Raw genomic sequence first — 19,807 nt, forward strand, 5'->3', positions numbered from 1 at the left:
AGCAACGTCACCGAATTGGGGCGGGTTTCGCGCCCCAACTGGGCGGGTTTCGCGCTCAAATTGGGCGGGTTTTTGCTGTTGTTGTTGTTGTCGTTGTTCAGCCCGGTCCAATCGCCAGAGCAGCGTGGCCGGGGGCGGGGGGGGGGGGCGGGTTTCACGCCCACATGGGGCGGGTATGTGTTTCGTTGCCGTTGCTGTTGGATACTGATATGTACGTGTGTGTGTAAAAAAAATTTTTTTTTTAATTTTTTAATTTAAATTTGAACCCGCAAAACTTTTTTTTAGTTTGGGGGTGGGAGGGGGGGTTCCCCTCCTTCCCTTTTTTTGGGGGGGGGGGAGAGAAGACTTTTTTTTGCTGACGGATAAACAGCACCAGATTTAAATGGGGCCCCCGCGAGGGGCGGGGCTACAAGCGGACGTGGAACCGCTGGCCGCCGCTGATTAGCTGAAGCGTGTGACGTGCGTGGCGGGAAGGGTCAGAGGTCAGCGGCGCTGGTGCGACGACGACGATGACGACGACGTCGTCGACGGCGAGGGCGACCGACGCTGGGCGTCCGGGGCGGTCCCGACGTCGCGACGTCCTGACGTAGGTTTTCCCGCCATTGCAGGAACCCGGAGTGGCAGCGGCACCGGGACCCGGGATAAAGTTCGCCCGTACACAGGGCGTGTGTCTGCGGCTTCGCCCCCTTCCCTGTCGGAGAGGCCCGCGCCATGCCGAGCCTGGGGGACTGGGTGAACAACCCGCTGAGCATTGTGCAGGGGGTATTCGGTGAGTGAGTGAGGGAGGGTGAGGGTCGGTGTGGCCTACTTTACTCCCAACTCTCCAGCCCCACCCCCACCCCCCCCCCAAAAAAAGGAGCGGGAAGGAGGGAGGGAGAGGCTGAGTGTGTCAGTCGCTGTGTGTGTGTGTGTGTGTGGGGGAGGGTCTGTGTGTGGGGGGGGGAGGGTCTGTGTGTGGGGGGGGGAGGGTCTGTGTGTGTGTGTGTTGAGGTAGGAGGTCATTAACTAACTAATTAATTAATAATAATAATAATCCTTGCCTTTAGTGTAGCGCCTGACCGTGTCCTCGAGACGTCTCAGAGCGCCTCACGGGATGCACCGCGAAGCGAGTATCGGCTCTGCACGTTGTGGGCGAAACGCGGCAGCCGATCGGGGGTACAGTGGCGTCCCCCCACCCCCACCCCACGCATGCACACGTGTGGGTTGAGTGACCGACTTGTGATTATTATTATTATTATTTATTTTGAAGGGTTTTTTGCCCCCCCCCCCGCAAAAGCGGTCCGCCAGTCCGCTAACAACAACCACCGCTGGTAAACAGGGGCGTGTGGAGTAAGGAAACTTGCTCGAGGTTTCGCCCCCTGTCCGGGAATCGAACCCCGGTCCTCTCGCTTGTGAGGCGAGCGCTCTAACCACTAAGATACAGGATGGATGGATGGATGGGCTCATTGTTGCTCTCACGCACACACACAAGTTTTATTTTTGTCGGCCGAGTGTCTGGTAAGTGCGGATACCCATCACCGTGCTTGAGAGTATCCAAACCAAACTTCAGAATTACAAGCATTCTCCCCCCCCCCCCCCCCCCCCGCTCACGTGGAAAGGAAATCCCACAGATAGACTGTTGGAACGAACACAAACGTGAAGGTCGAGGGATTCATCATCTCTAGTTTTTAATTTGAAAAATTCGAGCGTCAGCCAGACAGCCTTTGCTTGTTTTGCTTTTGCAGCTGCGAACGTGCAATTTTTCCCCACTCTTTTGTTTTTTTTATATAACTACTGCATATGTGTATTACATATCATAATTCTTCCATCAATAATAAACAGTAAATTGCCTTCAGATTTCAAATGATCTGTAAAGTTAATGCGTAATTGCTTGGCTGCATGGTTCCGGCTAAATCTGCGTTTGAATACTTTGAGACTGTACTGGGATTTTTTTTTTACTAGTCTTTGCCCGATTGTATGGATAGTTTTGGGAGAAGTAAGACAGTTGTGCCTTCGAAGATATTTGGGCGATAATCATTTGCCAAAAGATTTGTCAATGTTTTTCATTACTCTCAGTGCCTCAAAATGTTTAATCTTTGTCAAAAATAACATTGATTAGCTGGCAATTCGGGCGATGTATGTGGGGAAATGTAGATGATATTGGTGATTTTTTTAACTTTATAATGCCTGCCAAGCCTATCTACACTGTTTTGGGGTAGTTTCTTCTGTTGGAGTGTGTGAGAGACAGATAATCCGATAATGTAGTTTCTTGGGCATGTCACAACTCTGTACAGTAAATCAACCGTTAGTATGGATGCTATTTTGGGGGACTCCTCGTGGGAAAAACAGCCAAATCTCACTTTCACTGTGTATGTGATTCTGCGTGTGAGGTTTGAAAAGGATGAGCAGACCTCCTTTGCTCATGAAGCTGTCCATTTTTGCAACGGGTGGATAAAGTGCTCAGCTTTTGCCTGAAATCTTTACTCTTTTGAAAATATATTCTAGTATAATGCGGTATTGTGAAGCGCTTCGGGACGTCCTCCCGACGTGAAAAGCGCTATATCAAATGCAAGTATTATTATTACTAAAATACAAGCAAAACCTTTAAGAAAGATACAATTTACTTTTATGTAGCACCTGTTACATTGGGAGGATGTCCCAAAGCGCAACCAATTTGGTTTGGAGGAAAGCCATAATGTATTTTGTTTTTAAAAAGAAGTGTTGATCTCACCTTGTAGTTCTTTTCCCTCTGGGGTTGCACACATTTTCCACAACATCAAAAATGTATCTCCCGTATGTGTGTGTGTGTGTCTCTCTCTCTCTCTCTCTCCATGGCATTTCCCTTTCTGACTTTCTAACCCCTTATCAAGCTCTCCGCTCAGCAGATTCCGGCCTGCTCCATGTCCCCCTGCCTGGTGCGCCCTACCATCGACGGTCGGGCCTTCAGTCTGTCTGCCCCCACCCTCTGGAACTCTTCCCCTTCACCTTGTTCTTTCCCTTGCCTCCTTCAAGGCACGCCTCAAGACCCTCCTCTTTGACCGTGCCTTCGGTCACCTTCTCTGCCCTCCACCCTCTCTGATCCACACTGCGTCCCCCTCCCGCTCAGGTCCTAATCCCTGATTGTTCAGTGCCGTGGGCGTCCTCCCGACGTGAAAGGCGCTTTACAAATGTCATTTTGTATTGTACGTTCTTGCAGCTCAAAATGGTCCCAATGGTGAATGGGAAAGGAAAGTCGTGGAATATTTCACAGAGAAGCTGAAGGAGAACACAGCGACAAGTTGGGTAAGTGATGGTTTGTAAAAAAGCTATTTATAAACTCTATTTTTCAAAATACATATTGTTTTATTAAAATGCAGCAAGTGATATTTATGATGCTGTTGTGTTGTACAAGAAATATCCCTTGGATTTTATGGGGCATTATTTTGGTACTGACTGGGCGATTTCTGGATTGACATTGTGCCATGATAAATGCCCAAAGCTGCAAGCATCTGTAAGATACAAATCCATTTAGTTGCTTATATTAAATAGTTTTTCCCTGCATTCAGGTGATCTACTTGTGCTTTTAAAAAAAAAATCACAAAATTAATTTACTAATATACTTCCTCACACCGACTGTTAGAGAAGCAATTGACTTTTTGGTATTTCTTCAGGCATTATCTGCACAAAGTGAACATTAGTTTTAATTGACTAGATTGATATTGCACCAGATGAATCGCTACACATCTGTCACTAAAGTTTATCAAACTAATTTATTATTGGTGAGACTGGAGAAAGGGAACTTTTTGGCCTCGTAAAATGCCGTGCTTTGCATTGGTGGCCTGATTTCTAACGATTGTTCCATTTATTAATAGAGGAATAGCATTGTATCTTAAGTATCTTCTAAGGGGTATGACAGGTTCCAGATATATCTGCGATTGATCTTTAATTCTCCTTTGAGAGCCGAAATAACTCTAACTAATGGGTTCAAGAGATGGGAATCTTTCTGACTCTGGCATGTTGTCAGCTGGTTCAGAAGGCACCATAAGTACTTGATTTTATAGTTGAGGCTAAAGCTATTTGAAAGAAAATGAGCAAAAAGGCAATTGTAGTATTGTATATAATTACTTGCCAAAGACAGAATTTTACAAACATTTGATGGAGAGCATTTGGACAGTAAATATTGTAGACTGGGTGAATTCTAAGTCTATCTGGTGGGGAATGGAGGCAGTGGAGCCTGGCCAGAAAGGAATGATTGTAGATGTTTTGTTTCCCTTCTTGCCACCCCTCCCCGATGGGGCTAATTTCCTATTTGTATATTGTGTTAAACTATATTTGTGATATTGGCAAGATTATACCTTTGTGAATTAATTCCACATTTTCTTTGGGAATGATGTTCAATGGAATACAAGTGTGTTTGCTTTTGTTCCTACCAGGTTCCATCCTTGAATGATGTTCCACTGCATTACTTGAAGCCAAATAGTCTGGTCAAATTCCGTTGCATGCTCCAAGATATGTTTGATCCCGAATTCTATATGGGTGTTTATGAGACTGTGGATCCAGCCACTAAATCTGGAGTAAGTAGCCTATTTTTATATTAAAAGCAAGATAGCTGTCCAAGCAGCATTTTAGTGCAACTACATTCTTTTCAGAGCTTTGTTGATAGATTTTCCCCCAGATTTGCACTTATTGGGAATCTGAAGAAATAAAAGTCCTGAGTCGTAAAAATATTTACTTTTTTAAAAAAAATACGCAATTTGCAATGTAGTTTTAAGGCTTACAGTCAAGGGCATCTTTGGGGGTATAAATTGCTCTTTTTGATTACATGTTGGAATATTTCATAGATTTTGACACTCGCAGGACTTTTGAGGGATGATTGCACAACAAATGGGGAGTTTTGCTCTTTAAAATGTGCAACATCAAAGTGTTGCTTATTCAAGAAGAATTATACCAGAGCAGGAGAGAGAAGGGGGGCACCTCCTGCTCTTATGCTTCTTGCAGATACCACTTCGTTAATTATCAAGTCAGAACCAGGCAGTGAAGATTTTGGGACTCCACAGATGCTCTGTGGATGCTCTCAAACAAGACTTGTTTTGGTAGAGTGTCCTCCAGAGAATGATTTACTCCTATGTCATTTTCACTTCAATGTGCCATGAGGGAGCTCTTTCCAGCAGCAAAAACAATGGCAGTTGTTGTTCATGAAGTAAACTGAGTTCCAAACGACATGAAAATAAAAAAAAAGATTGATTGTTTTGCAGATGTTTTCCCTAAGGACACTTGTTGTCAGTGAAGCTCCTCCATTTTTATTAAATGTTCTGCTCATCAGCACAAGATACCAATTTATGCCATTGACTCTTTAGAGAAATAAACAGTTGTTCAGCACGCTCTATCAATCCGCTGGTTACTCAATCAATCCCAATCTGTTCCTGCTTTATTTAGAGCAAGTTATGATACTTGATCAGCAGTTGTGTATGATAATTTTTGAATTATTTTTATGAAGTATTGCCCACCTGGACTGTATGAAGTCTACACCTAAATTCCTACCTCTATGCTACATTGGTTCATACAATTTCACATATTTTAATATTGGTTATACAAAGGAAATGTAAACCAAGCATCTGCCTTTTTAAAAAAAACTGTAATTCATGTGGAAATAGCTAAGTTTCCAATTTGTTTTGTTAGGTCCTTCGTTTTGGAAAATACAAAGATGTTGCTGAATGTGGGGTAAGTGATTGGTATTGCTCTTTATAAATATGTTTACTGTCTTGTTTGCTGCACCAAGTACCATATTGCACTAATGTAAAGATTCTGGCTTTATTATTATGTACAAATAGTGGGTGAATTGCATAAAGTGACAGACCTGACACGGAGAATTGACTATTTACAGTGAAGACTGATTCGGATTCACTCTTAATCTTCATCCTGTTTTTTTCAGTTGGCTATCTACTGTACTTTTTGTATTATCAGTGGATAGACTAAGCTTCTGATTGACTGACCCGAGTTCCTAGTAAATACATGAATCATTCAATCTCAAGCAGTTTGTATAAGTGAGAAACTAAATGTATTTTGAAAAAAAATGTTACATATTTTGAAAAATATTCAAGAGAGAATTTTTGTTTACTTTCTGTAGCTTTAATATTGTAGAAACAGATTTTCTTAAGATTTGTTAACCTCCTAGTTGGGTGTGTGTGTGTGTATATTTATTAACCATTGACCAAAATAACTCATTACTCCAAGGGTAAAGGGTTGTTGACGAGTTATCCGGAGTGGTAAGTTAGGTATACGTATAAATACATAAATAAATGTGACTGGGATATTGATGACTTAAGTGGTAGTCATCAAGTCAGGGTTCAGTTATCAGGAGTTTACTGTATTTCGATTAATGGAACACGTTTAGTAAAGCGATGTAGTTCTGTATTCCAGCAGTGGATGGAGCTATTGATATTGATGCTTCCTTTGCAAAAGCCTGAAATGTTAAAATATTCCACTAATTAAAGGAAATTGTCCCCTTTAACTCTAAATGCTCTCTCTACCAAATAACTATATCCATACATCCATCACACAAAACATGTCTCCTCTTTGGAAATGCAGCTCATTTTCAGGTCCTCCGGTCCAAAATGTTGGGTGAACAGTTTTATTATGTTGCTACATTTCTTCTTGTTTGGGGTGGGGATTGGTAACTAAATGGTGTTAGAAACGTGTATTACATTTTTTTTTCTCTTTCTCCCCTCTCACCCCCGCGCCCCCAGACTCAGCAAGAGATTCATTTAAACTCAGCCAAGTCTGTCACCATGGAGAGGCAAACCTTTTACTGCATTCCAGTGCCCGGGGAGTCATCTTGGGTCAAAGAAATATCCTTTTAGTGCCAAAGATGCTTACCAAAGTTACCTTTCAATGTTTAGTTTGAGACACGAGCTGTACAAGTTTAAATTGCTTTTGTTTTGTATAGTGTCAGCTGATCTTATGAAATATAGTTGCAGTAGAGTACTTGCAGCACCAGTATAGGCTCAATGGGCCACATGGCCTCCTTCAGTGCCTTAATTTCTGTGTCATTGTCCTTAAATCAATACCTTACGCATACGCAAGTGCCTGCCCAGCTCGTGGCAATCCATCCACATCGTACACTCCAAGTCGACACAAGAGGAGTTACGAGGAGGATGAAGACATGGAAATGCATCCACCAAAGCAGAAAGAGCAGCATAGAGGTAGGAATGTGCATTCGAGAATCTTTGTTCATTCATCTGAATTGTCAGCAAGAGCTAAGACCCTTTAACTGCCAGATTGGGGGAAAAAGTTGTAAGTTTACCAGCATTTTTTTTTGGTCAGTTGGGTGTCTTTAACAAGTGAACACCCATCTCCATGCTTAATGCTTTTACCAGAATCTTAGACTGAGAGGAACAGAATTTTCCCTGTGTCTAGAATGGAATGCATTCCCTTAGAGGGACATATCCTGCTTTCCTAATTCCAGTTAGTAGATTGGCATAGGTTGGTGAGAATCAAGGTTTGGGAATCCCAGAGTTTGTGTTGGGTACAGTTGGGAGTTTAATCAACTAAAATTACATAGCTTGCCATAATAATATTTCTTGCATTTGATATAGTGCCTTACCACGTCTACGAGATGTCTCAAAGTCCTTCACAGAATATACTGTAAAGTGAATTGACTGTAAATTTTGTGACCGAAAAGCGGCAGCCAACTGCGCACAGCAGCGTCCCACAAACAGTCGTGGATTGAATGACCAAATTATTATGCCATTCAGAGCACTGTCTGGCAAATTTCACTCTGTTTGTCCAACTTGGACCACCCTACTTGGTTTTGCCTTTCAGGATCAACCAGGAGCTGAGTGTGAACAATCTCTGCTCCTAATTACTGCTCTTGGTGATGAGCCAGGCTACCTAGTCTGTCATCATTAGTTCTTTTGAGGACTGCAGACCTGCCTGACTTGGGAACCTGAATAATGTTCTTCACTGCTGCTGTGTTGTTTTTTTTAGATCAATTTCCAGTTAGGTTTCTAATTTGTGCAGTTAGCCTACAAAATTGCAATGCTGTCTCTTGTGGTTTATTGATTTTTGTGTGTTTGGCAGGCTCGTCTGGGTGCAGTGGATCACACGGATGTGGAGACTCGAAACGCCTTGAAACCGAAGCGCCTGATGCACATCAGCTTTCGCCCAATTGCACAGCCTCGATCGATCTGAACTTCCCCTTACCAGGAGAGAAAGGTCCTGCCTGTCTAGTCAAGGTAATCGTAATGTTTATGTGGTGAATTTGGAAGCCCCTATTATAATAATAAAAATAATAATAATAATCCTTCCATTTGATATAGAGCCTTAGCATGTCTGAGATGTCTCAAAGCGCTTCAGACAGAATATACTGTAAAGTGAATTGACTATATTTTGTGGACAACATGTGGCAGCCAATTGCACACAGCAGTGTCCTACAAACAGTCGTGGATTGAGTGAGCACATTATTATTAATTTTTTTTGAAGGGGTTATTACTTATATGATTGGAATAATAATAATAATCCTTGCATTTGATACAGTGCTTTTCACGTCGGGTGGACGTCCCAAAGCGCTTCACAGAACACACTGTAAAGTGAATTGACTGTATATTTGTGGGTGAACGCGGCAGCCAATTGCGCACAGCAATGTCCCACAAACAGTCGTAGATTGAAAATGACCAATTTATTATTGTTTTTGGTTTTGGAGGGATTATTATTAGGCTCTGTGTGGAGTAAGCAAACTTGCCCAAGGTTTCGCCCTCTGCCTGGAATTGAACTCAGGTCTCTCGTTTTCAAAGCAAGTGCTCTAACCACTGAGCTACAGGACTCCACAGGGATCTGTACTGCCTCCTTAATGTCCACTCCATAGTTCTAGGATTCGAGTTCTACTGAATAGTCATTCACAGATATTGTGGGATATTAGTGATATTGTTGTTCACTTTTTGGAATTTACCTTGCACAACGCTTGCCGATTCAGTAGGGGGCAGAAGAAGGTTGCACATTTTGTCTTGTGGGTTGAATGCCATCATCCTTTCTCAGCAAAATGAAACTGTATCAAAGCAATATAATTTTTGCAGTATTTTAAAATCTTTTCTACAATCACAATTGACTTTGTATACTGTTGGTGCACCCTTAAAGTTGTTAGGCAACTGTGTAAATCGGTACCTATTTAATTACAAGCCCCTGTCAATGCTGGATCCATTGAATCATGCTTCAGCTATGCATTATTCTGTCTTGAAAGTTTGTTCATTGATATTTTATTCTGTATTTGCAGGTGTATGAGAACTGGGATAGATTCAAAGTGAATGATATCCTGGAGGTTTATGGGATCTTATCAGTGGATCCGGCACTTGGTATAATAAATGATGAGAGGTAACTCTTACTTACTTAATCATTAACACAAACTGATTGCTTTATTGCCCTTATAATGTAAAGGCTGTTAATACGCTTTGGTTTCTTTAATTTCCTGATAAAGCCTTTGGCAAACAACATTCAGTTCAGAACTGAAATTAAACTCTTGTTAATAACTCTTGCAAACCTTGTAATCAAAGTCTAGGTTTATTAGGACACTTTGCTTTTTCATTCTACATTATTTTGAATAAAATAATTGACTTTTCTGTGGATTTTCCCATCTGAATGTTGGTGATTAAGATGGTTAGTGTTAATCATTTAATGTTTTAAAGTGCAGTAATTCAGTGTTCCAAATGCATTATACTTGATCTTCGTGTTCTGTGTGCAATACACTTGTATGTTTGCACTGCTTAAAGTTTTGAAAGAAAAGTTAAGGAAACTGTATAAAACTATTGCTCTGTAGTTTTGCACTTCCCTGTGAAATTTCACCCCATTGCATTTAATTTTTTTCTTGCCAGAGTTGGAAAGCTTTCCTTCCTCAAAGATTTCCTTATAGCACAATAGTTCCACATATGTATAACATGCCACATCCATTGAATGTTATGCTATAGGGTGTGATTTATTTTTAACGCAAGAGTGCCAACATTTCCGGTTATTGGAGTAAAGACAGGCTGCAAAGGTTGATATTTACCTTGAGGTTTTTATTTTCTTTCTTTTTCTTGTGGACACAGTACAAAGGATGGCTCTTCAATCCTAGATCCTGCTGAGTGCATGGATACGTTGGAAGAACAGCGAGTGCACAGTCCTCCACCTTCGCTGGTACCTCGTCTACATGCCATTGTAACTCACAAGCTGCAGCACATTAATCCATTCCTTCCAATCAGGCTACAGGACAAACAGAGCAAGGACTGTGAGTTTCCAACTCTCCCTTTGTTTTCCCCCCCCACACACACACACACACACACACGTCGGCATACAAAATGTTTGGTCACAGAAGTTTATTTGCGGGAAGTCTGCTAGCGGTAGCAAAATAGGGATCAACATTGTGTTCTTGCTTATGGGGCTTTAGCTCAAATCCAGCGTGGACAGATGGAACAATGTCTGAGAAGGTCTCGAGTAAGATGTTTGGACAGTTTGAGCACATTTCTTCGTGACAATGTCACTGGAGTTGGGAGTTGATTGAATTGGTGCTTACAGGCAATTTGCTCAGAGGCAAACAGAATTGCTGATTTGGGCACTTCAGAAATTGACACTGGTGTAGTGACAGGATGCTCTTCTATGGTTGGGACAGAGTAATATGATTTGAATCTCTGATATAAAATAATAAATAATCCTTACATTTGATAGTGTCATCACATCTTTGAGTCGTCTCAAAGTACTTCGCAGAATATATTGCAGAGTGAATTGACTGTATATTTTGTGGGTGAAACAAAATACACTGATCCCTAACACTGACACCTCCTTGCCCTGACGGGAACTTCAATTTACCAAATCAACGTATACATAGATTTAAGTTGAAGAATATTTTATATTGCGAATCCAGCCTCACACCGTCTTCACATTAGATATAGGTAACCATATTAAGGCGGATTGGTCTTGATGCTTCATCTACCATCAGCGCAGTAAATGTCATTGGTACGAATGAATGTCTGGAAAGACACATTTGCAGCTTGATTAAGGAGTTTATTTTCCGTTAATTATAGATTCAGTGGCTTTCAGACCTGCAAAAACCTCAGGCGTACTGATGCATGGTGCATTACAACCGTGCACTAGATCACCATGTTGTGCCTATTTTTAAAACTGTATTGACTTGCTGCAATTAAAATAAGATTTAATATTAATCTAAAGTGGCGTAATTCCTAAACATTTGTTTTTATGGTTTGTTGCAGATATAAGCAGTTTTTTGCCTGAATTGTCGTCGGTGCGAGCAGAATTACTTGGGTTCCTAACGAATGCGTTACTTGGGGACAGCCTTGCTGCTGAATATCTCACACTGCACTTCCTATCTACCATGTAAGTTGGATATTAATTTGTATAGTATCCATCAGATCAAGCTGGATTCATTTTTAAGTATGGTTTAACCTGTGGCAGAGCAAATATTCTGTAAATCAAGGCTTTCCTTTTCTATTTCCTCCAATTAATTCCTCAAGGCTATTCAAAGAGGGGAAGTTGTGAAATATTGTTTTACATTTTCCAGTGTTTTTTGGGGAGATGGGGTGTGGACCCAGTAATTGATTGTCAATAAAGCATTATTTTCCCCACATCATTTCCTGGCAAAGCAGGCTGAGTGCAGAGTTTGGCACTGACTGATAGATTGCACTGGTTCTCTTTCTGGTCCTGTAATAGTTACCAGGAAGTAAATGGCAGGTCCGGATTGATAATGTTATGGGTAGGAGTAGGTAATATTAAAGGACATCTGAATCATACGATTGACGTAATTCCAGAGTGTCTTGTTTTTGTGTTTCAATAATCTGATTGTTAAAGCATTTATGACCTATTGACCACTGTGACCTGTCTCACTGCTGTGTCAGAACGGATGCTGGTGGATTAAAGATACCATTGTTGAATTTATCAAAAATATTTTACAAGCAGTTGCCAGGAAAAATAAAATGGGTATCCGATTCTGGCACGCATTAACTTGTTTTTCTGAATGTTGCAGATACTCGAGACGAGATGTTCTTCCTTTGGGTAAATTTACATTGAATTTAAGTGGCTGCCCCAAGAACAGCAATTACACCAAACACCTTCATCGGTTCATTCAGCAACTGGTACCATCGGTGAGTGATTTGAAATGTAGTTTGGGATATAAAGATCGAAGGCACTTAAGTTTTGACAGTGCCTTCTGACATGCACTTCACAGGTAATTTCTGTCAAGTGTAATGATTGTTTACGCAAACTATATCCATGAAAGACTCTGATAATGCGCAGGATTGTTGGATCGAGATGCTATGGGTCTCTTCAATTAGTGGCATGGGATCTTTGTAGGCAGGTGCGACTTCAGTATAGTTTTAAGCTCTCTGAGACGCCGCCCGGTGTGGAGGGCGCTATATAAATACAAGTTGTTGTTATAGTGTCTTGTCTGAAAGCCTCACCTAATAAAATGCAACACACTCCAGCACTACACCAGGGCTTCAGCCTAGACAGAGCTCAAGTCCCACTGCAACCTGAACCCATAACCGTTTGGTGGTTATTTAGCCCATCCAGTCTGCTCTGCCACAAACTATTCCATGGCCCACATATTACAAACCTCCCCTTATCCTGTCTTCCTGCCATTTGCACTATTATATCCATCCCTCTGAAAATCCTGGTCCGAATTGTCATCAAAGCAGACAGATAGAATTTGCTCTTTATTAAATCTATCCAAATGTTCCTGGTTTGCTCATGGTTGTTGAATCTCTCTTTGTTTTCAGTCTTATTGTCTCCCCATGACCCTCGAGAACATGAACACCATGCGGTTCATCCCTCAGAAAGATTACACTGCTAATCGCCTCCTTGCCGGAGTCCTCCAGTTGCCGCATAGCACCTCACTGATGCTGGATGAGACTGCGATGGAACCAGGGCAACTGGACACTACAGGTCAGGACTGAATTGTAGAGGAAAATAATCTGCTTAGCTTCTGAGATTCTTTTGTTTCTAGGATCAACTTTTAATGGCAAACCTTCTTCGGGTATAAACATTCGTGCAATGAGGATCCTGTGGCTTGCTGGCCCTCTAAACTGTACAATTAGGCACAGATACATGAAAAAAAGGGCAACGTATAATATGTAAAGGTTAAGCATCAAAATTTTGCTGCTGTTACATGCAAATGCCAATTTTTTCTTGTCAAAGACGCATGACCTTTTCTAAACTGACACAAGATATGTAACCGCTGTCTTTTGTCATTTTAATGTTGAAACTTTCAACAAACCAAATTTGGTCATAACATCACTCGCCGGAGGGAGTTGGGGGGGGAGTCATTACAAGGTCTAATTTCTTTTCTCATCTTCCTTGTTTTTGGATGGCTGGGGTAGTTAGTGAGCTTACATGAGTGACGCTATTAGATTAATGCGTTCCTTTAATTCTCCTGGTCTCTTTATAATGGACCTATTAGTGATGTGTGAGGTGGATAAACTAAATTGGATACATTATGCTGTCCGTAGATGTAGCACTTTAGTTTATTAGCATCACTCTTATCTGCTTTCTATTACACATTTTATCGCTGCATTCAGTCTCCAGCCAATTTCTGTTGCTGCTGCTGTTTCACATTTTAGTTCAATGGAATCACACATGTGGGTGACATTATGCACATTAGGGTCTCGTAAGGACAAGATGAAGCTCAACAGGAATTGTTGCAACTTTAGTGACTGAACAAGGGCATAGTGTTTGTGCAGCTGTGATGCACCCAAAGGGCTCATATTATTTCATAAATCAGGAGGATGAAATTTGAGCGAATGTCACTCGAGCCCATGCAGTTTTACAACCTTGAACATTCACACAGACTCTTCACAAGAATGTGAGTTTTCTTTGTCAATTTTAGCCATTGGGGGATTCTTTCTGCTATTTGGTGCTTGTAATTCTCCATAACATGATGAAAAGAGCCATATTTGACTGGAAATATCTTTTAACGTTAAATGATTTATCATCAAACACAAACTTCAATAAATAGAACCTGGCACTGTATTTGGAACATAACCACAAGTAACTCAAGTTCAGTTAAATCCAGTTGTTTCCAGCTCAGATTTAGGAAAATAGAAACACCAGCTCAAACATGGATTTGACAAGCAAACAAGTACCAGAGATGATGATGTGAAACTGTTGTTTCTGGCTGTTTGTGGGCAGAAGAGAATATCTGCCGTTTTCCCCGATCCAACAATCCTACTTTAGTTCTTTCCTAAGGCCTTGTGGACAGCAGGTGTAGCAGAAGCTCTGGTGTTTGTTATACCACAGGGCATGGGCACAAATCTCAGCCTCCTTATAAAATTGCTCCATCTCATTCCAAGCACGTCATGAACCATCTGGTTGCTTTGCTCTGCTAAGTCTGTAAGAAACACGGGTAGAAGTTGCACCGCCATTGAAATCTCTGAGGAGTTATCTGCTGAAATGGCAAGGTTTGCATTTCACAGACAAGGGTCACTTTCGTGCTTTCTCTTTCTCTCCCCCACCCCCGCCCAAAGGAAGGATTTATTTGTTGATCTAATATATGTAACATCACTTGCCCAGTGGGAGGGGGAAGTATCATTTCAAGGTCTAATTTTTCCCTCATTTTCTTTGCTTCATAATGGTTTTGGATAGGACTGGGCTAGATCATGAGGTTTCAATGAGCAAACCTATTAGAATAATGCATCCTTTAATTCTCCCAGTCTCTTAAAAATGGGGCTTTGCTGATGCGTAAGGTGGACAAACTAAATTAAAAATGAGGAAGGCCTTGAAGGCAAGTAAATTAAAATTCAGCATTTATCAGAAGAAATGCCTAAATAATTCAGGAACAGGGCAGTGCATAAATGCAGTAGTAATATTGCTTCAGAAGGGCAGCATGATTGGGTTACGTGTGAAAGAGCTATTGGGGGGGAGAAAATGACAAACCTTTTGAGTTTTGTTTAGAAATCAGATTGCAATTGCAAGATGGCAGATAGTTTTGCTGCAGCTATTTCTTTTGACTGAATGTTATCACATTCATGAATATTTATGCTTTACCAGCGTTGGCTTCCACAGCAGCATTAACTGACATGCCATTTTAAAAAAANGTTCAATTGACCATGATTCCTAATCTCTTGTCAATCTTTCACAGGCTTCCAAAACATGGCAGCACTTGGTAATCTGATTATTTGGCAGAAGGTTGACTATGACTTCAGCTACCACCAGATGGAATTCCCTTGCAATATTAATGTTCTCATCACCTCTGAAGATGTATCATTATTACAGGTATGTGTTCCTATCTATCTGCATTGTTTATAGGTGTATGGTGCTCAGCTTTTTGTTTTAAATGAGACGCTTTATTAGATGGTAAATCCCCCCCCCCCCCCAGTATCACATAATGGCATTAAAGGTATTATTCTAGACCATGGTATCTATTTTGCTTCCAGCTTATTGCTCCATCAGAATGTTTTTTTCCATTATGTTGGATTGTACTTTTCTTTAAATGCTTTCTTTGAATCTCGCTGAAATAAAATTATTTTTCTCCTGTTTAGTCTGACTGCGAAGTTCACCTACGGCCCCAGGTGGTTCCTGACAACATAGAAGAATACATGACCAATTTACAGACTGCTGTTTTGCCTTCCATATTAAACAAATTTCGCATATATCTGAGCTTACTGAGGCTAATGGACTATAGCATTTCTGAGGAAGTAACCAAGGTATGAATTTCTGCCTTTCATTGAGAAACCTTTTTTTTATTCTGTCAAGGTTTATGTGAGATTCAGCTTTTATTCTATTCATCTATTCCAGGCTGTTGAAGAAGACTTTGTGGAAATGAGAAAGAACGATCCTCAGAGTATAACAGCTGTGGATCTCCATTGGCTGCTTGTTGTAGCAAGGTAAGCAACAAGGTTTTATGGCTGAAATTAAATTGAGCTTTATATGCTTACTGTTAGATTTCTATTGGTATTATCCATAACCATCAATTTTAGTCAATTACTCATGCTTTCTCCAATGTGATAATGTTAGTTTAAAGCTTATTTTAACTACTAGAATTCATTGTGTAGAAGGTACATGAATTTTGAATATGTCCTAGGCAAGAAAAGTCAGAAACAAAATTGAAACCGAACCTCATTGTTACAAATTTGTCAAAGAAGTGCAGTTGTTTTTATGATGCTCAACTCTTAGCTTCTCCAACTATATAGTTTCAGCTGGGACTGAAAGAGAGTCTGTAAAGATGAAAATGTGAGGTTTTTAATTCCAGACCATTTCCTAAAGCAGAAGTGATCAGATGTAAGTCTTTGTCAGCATATTCATTTTCCACACTCCATCTCACGATGCTGTCTCAGTGATGGGTATCCTCACTTTCCTGCTTCATAAAATATAATTTTGATTTTTGTTTGAAAAATTGTTGGAACTGTAATTTATAAGCTCTAGATGATTTGTATAAACCTGCACCACAACTTGTGCTTGTTGTTCATAAACCAAAAGTACTTAGCTGAAGTCGTGCAGTTGCTGAAATTACAGTTTGCGATCATTGTTTTTCCCGTTTTTGTCTCGCAATAGATTAGTCTCCCTGAGCGCTGGCCAAACCACATTGTCACGAGATAGCTGGCAGCAAGCAAAGCAGCTTGAGGGTCAACGCAAAGCCAGGTTAGGGCGGCTCACCCCTCTCAATGGCAACGAACCTTGACAGTGGACTCCTAACTCCGACAGAACTTCATAAGGGACTTGTGTGTTAGTGGACATTGTGTAAATTTGAAGAGTCACCATTCCTTCTCCCGTCTGCCAAATTATCAAAGCTCTCATCAAACTGGAGAAGAGGAAAACATTTTTTTCTATTTGTGGATCGATCGTGTCAACTTTTCTTACATAAAAAAAATCTTAAATCTCACATACGCCTACTTTGTTTACAATGTCCCTGGTGCTGAAACCTCTTGTGATTTTTTTTAAACCTTGGTGTGCAGTTAGGTTTGTGAAAATATCTTCAACATTCCTCTCCAGAAGCGTTCTATGAACTGTAGCCTTATATGAAAGATATTTTTGTAAACTGCATTTGCATAGTGTACCTTTGTGTCAAATTTGTTGTTTCTGTGTGTGTTGGGGGAAAAAAACATCCAATTTCGGATTAGCAATTTGGTTTGAGAGGAATTTATTCAATGGTGTGTCCGATATCAGATTTCAGGCTGGGATCTGGAAGTCGATCAGCTTCTTTACAGCTTTAAATGTTCCCAGATTTTTAAACTAGGATCAATTAACAGTGAAGCAGACACTCTGTTCACCTACATTTGTCACTGCCAGAGAGCTGACACATAATCAATATTGCCTTTCCTTTGTATGTACTTGTGAAAATTAATTTTAATTCAGTAATTGGTGCATCGTATCTCATTGCAGGTGGCAGTGTAAGATTCTAGTACCACTTCCTATGGTATATTTCCACAACTAATAATAAAATGGACTTGCACCCATTTTGGGGGCAGATTTTACACTTTTAAATTACGGGCATGATGAACTCAGGGTTTCTGATTCCAGGTTTAATATAATGCAAGGGAACAAAGCTGATCGCATTCTTCACAGACCCTGAAATTCATTTGGGATTTTGAAATTATGATAATTGATGTCTGCGTGGCATATTAAAGTGGACACATGCTCACGGTTAGCAGAAACCTCCACAGGGGTAACTTATAATAATTGTCACGGGATTTGAGCTCTTTCCATCAGTTGTGCCCAATACTTTAAAATTAATTACATGTCGTGTGATGTGGAAAGCGACTGTAACCGACCAGAAGAATGTCAAAACCAAAATATTGGGATTGTAATATTTAAATTCTCCATATTGGGATTCCTGGCATAGAAAGTTGTAGCTTTTGTGTGTGTGTGTGTATGAGTAAAACCAATGGGGACAGACCATTTTAAAACTTTGCCAGTGGCTGCCTTAATCTTGGTTTTTAATGTGCAGGATATCAATTTTGTGGGTAGTGAACTTTTTGAATATGAGGTGCTTCCAGCCTTGATATTTCATTCCCATCCCCATTCCACCCTCCCCCCGTGATGAATGCTATGTTGGTGAATAAGTTGCACAGGTGAGCAAACATATATTCGGTGAATTCATGACTTGAGTTCTTTGTAAATTAATTGCTGTGGCAAATCAACCATGAGTTTTTCTGTGCTGCGTGAATTTTAATGGGCAGCTGCTAACTTCTGGAATTCAATACATTTTAAATCCTTCTCCATTACAGTACATTTTGAAATGGTTCAAATGTGGAGGATGTTAATATTGGGTAAATGTTCTCTTAACTCACTGCCAGATTGAAAACTACTTTACTCCTGACCCACCAATGTTCATCAATCCCAATTTCAGGATAGAACCCCTATTTCAATGTATTTTTTCTTTATTCTTCTGCCCTTTTGATTTAAATTACCAAGTGGTACCACTGTAGCCAGATGTTTGCTTTGGGTCTACATCTGGTAGAAATTCAGTTCATATAGCAGGAATCCATTTCATATACCACTGTAATTCTACACAGTGCAATGGATTTGCTTGGTATTTATGGCACTGATTTGAAGATTAGTTGCAGCCAACATTTATCTGTCTACTCGGCTGTCTCCAATTTCATGACCAATTGAGATTACAAGGAAAGTGTAGCTGTATACAAGCCATACAAATATTCAATAGCTGAATTTTATTGCATGGCTGTGCACAAACTGCTATTCACCAACAAATTAGTGAACACTACAGTATATCCTGTGAAGCACTTTGAGACATTTGGTGTGAACGGTGCTATCAAACGCAAAGATTATCAAAAACTATCACAAGTATCTTTAGTTGGGGGTAGTGCTGTTGACATCAGTACGATCGCACACATTCCTGGCTTTTTCCATGAACTGCCTGAACAGTAATGAATTTCAAAACCCAAATTAAACAGAAAACCACAGAAGTACACTGCACCTTTTGAAGTCTTGTACCCTTTGAGATTGACATTGTGTAAGTTACAGATCCAAGAGCCCATTAAACCCAGTTATGCATTAGAATTCAGTCCTACTATTTAAAGAGGAAAATATGCTTCTCGGTTCTATTTCCCTGGATTATAATTGACTTGTGAAAGATGCACAAAAGCCTCTCAGGATCACTGATGTTCTGTTAAAACAGATGTGATTTTTAGAAGGATATTGAGACTGACTGTTGCCAGAGGCATTAAATATCTTGCGACCTAATGTTTCTGAGCAATGGAGCGTGCCTACACTTTCTTGTCATGACATTAACTTAACCACTAATGGTACTTCATTCTAAATGGAGAAATACTTTAATTTACTTTTGATACGTTTTACAATACCTCCTTAGAAATCTACCATTTCTATACAATTGTAATCTGTGAAAGTCAATGCCATAAACCGTTTAAAAATTCAGCAAAAATTGCTGAGCAAGGTTTCTTTCAAAGATTTTAGTTGGACATGGTATTTACATGAATAAAATAATGGGTTATTTAAATAGAAGGCCTGTATTTATAAAGCAGATCAATTCTTCATTGGTAATTTAAACTTAAATGTGCAATATTCTTTCACAATTGTTTTACACTTGTAAGTTTTTTTTAAAAAAGGGACTCCAGTACAATTAAATTGAGGCAATTTCATGATTGATTGCTATGGTGGGAAGGAGAGAGCAATTTCAAGTCTTGCACTTTTAATAAACTTGTGCTGATAGTGGCTGTTCATGGCCTCCATCATTGATGACTGGCAATGTGCATTCCCAATACAGAGTATTTCTTCATTGCCATAGATGTAATTGAAGTAAATCTGAAGCCGGTTGCAACCCGTTCAATGTAGAACAGATGACTCAAGGATAGGGAATGATTAATCCCTAGTTTGACGAGACAGGACAAAGTTGTTGGCT

General features: G+C 40.3%; 1 protein-coding gene across 1 annotated transcript; it reads left to right on the forward strand.

The window, feature by feature from the left end:
* Nucleotides 1-571: 571 nt before the first annotated feature.
* LOC103185421 (minichromosome maintenance complex binding protein) lies at nucleotides 572-19,617 on the forward strand. Its single transcript, XM_042337119.1, has 16 exons — nucleotides 572-769; nucleotides 3,176-3,261; nucleotides 4,392-4,532; nucleotides 5,638-5,679; nucleotides 6,705-6,806; nucleotides 7,031-7,160; nucleotides 8,038-8,192; nucleotides 9,227-9,324; nucleotides 10,035-10,213; nucleotides 11,193-11,316; nucleotides 11,963-12,080; nucleotides 12,714-12,879; nucleotides 15,071-15,204; nucleotides 15,471-15,635; nucleotides 15,727-15,815; nucleotides 16,483-19,617. The coding sequence occupies exons 1-16, from the start codon at nucleotides 712-714 to the stop codon at nucleotides 16,607-16,609; spliced, it is 1,914 nt and encodes a 637-aa protein (XP_042193053.1). The 5' UTR covers nucleotides 572-711; the 3' UTR covers nucleotides 16,610-19,617.
* Nucleotides 19,618-19,807: the final 190 nt, after the last annotated feature.

Source organism: Callorhinchus milii, unplaced genomic scaffold, assembly GCF_018977255.1.
Source record: "Callorhinchus milii isolate IMCB2004 unplaced genomic scaffold, IMCB_Cmil_1.0 Scaffold7, whole genome shotgun sequence".
Taxonomy (NCBI): domain Eukaryota; kingdom Metazoa; phylum Chordata; class Chondrichthyes; order Chimaeriformes; family Callorhinchidae; genus Callorhinchus; species Callorhinchus milii.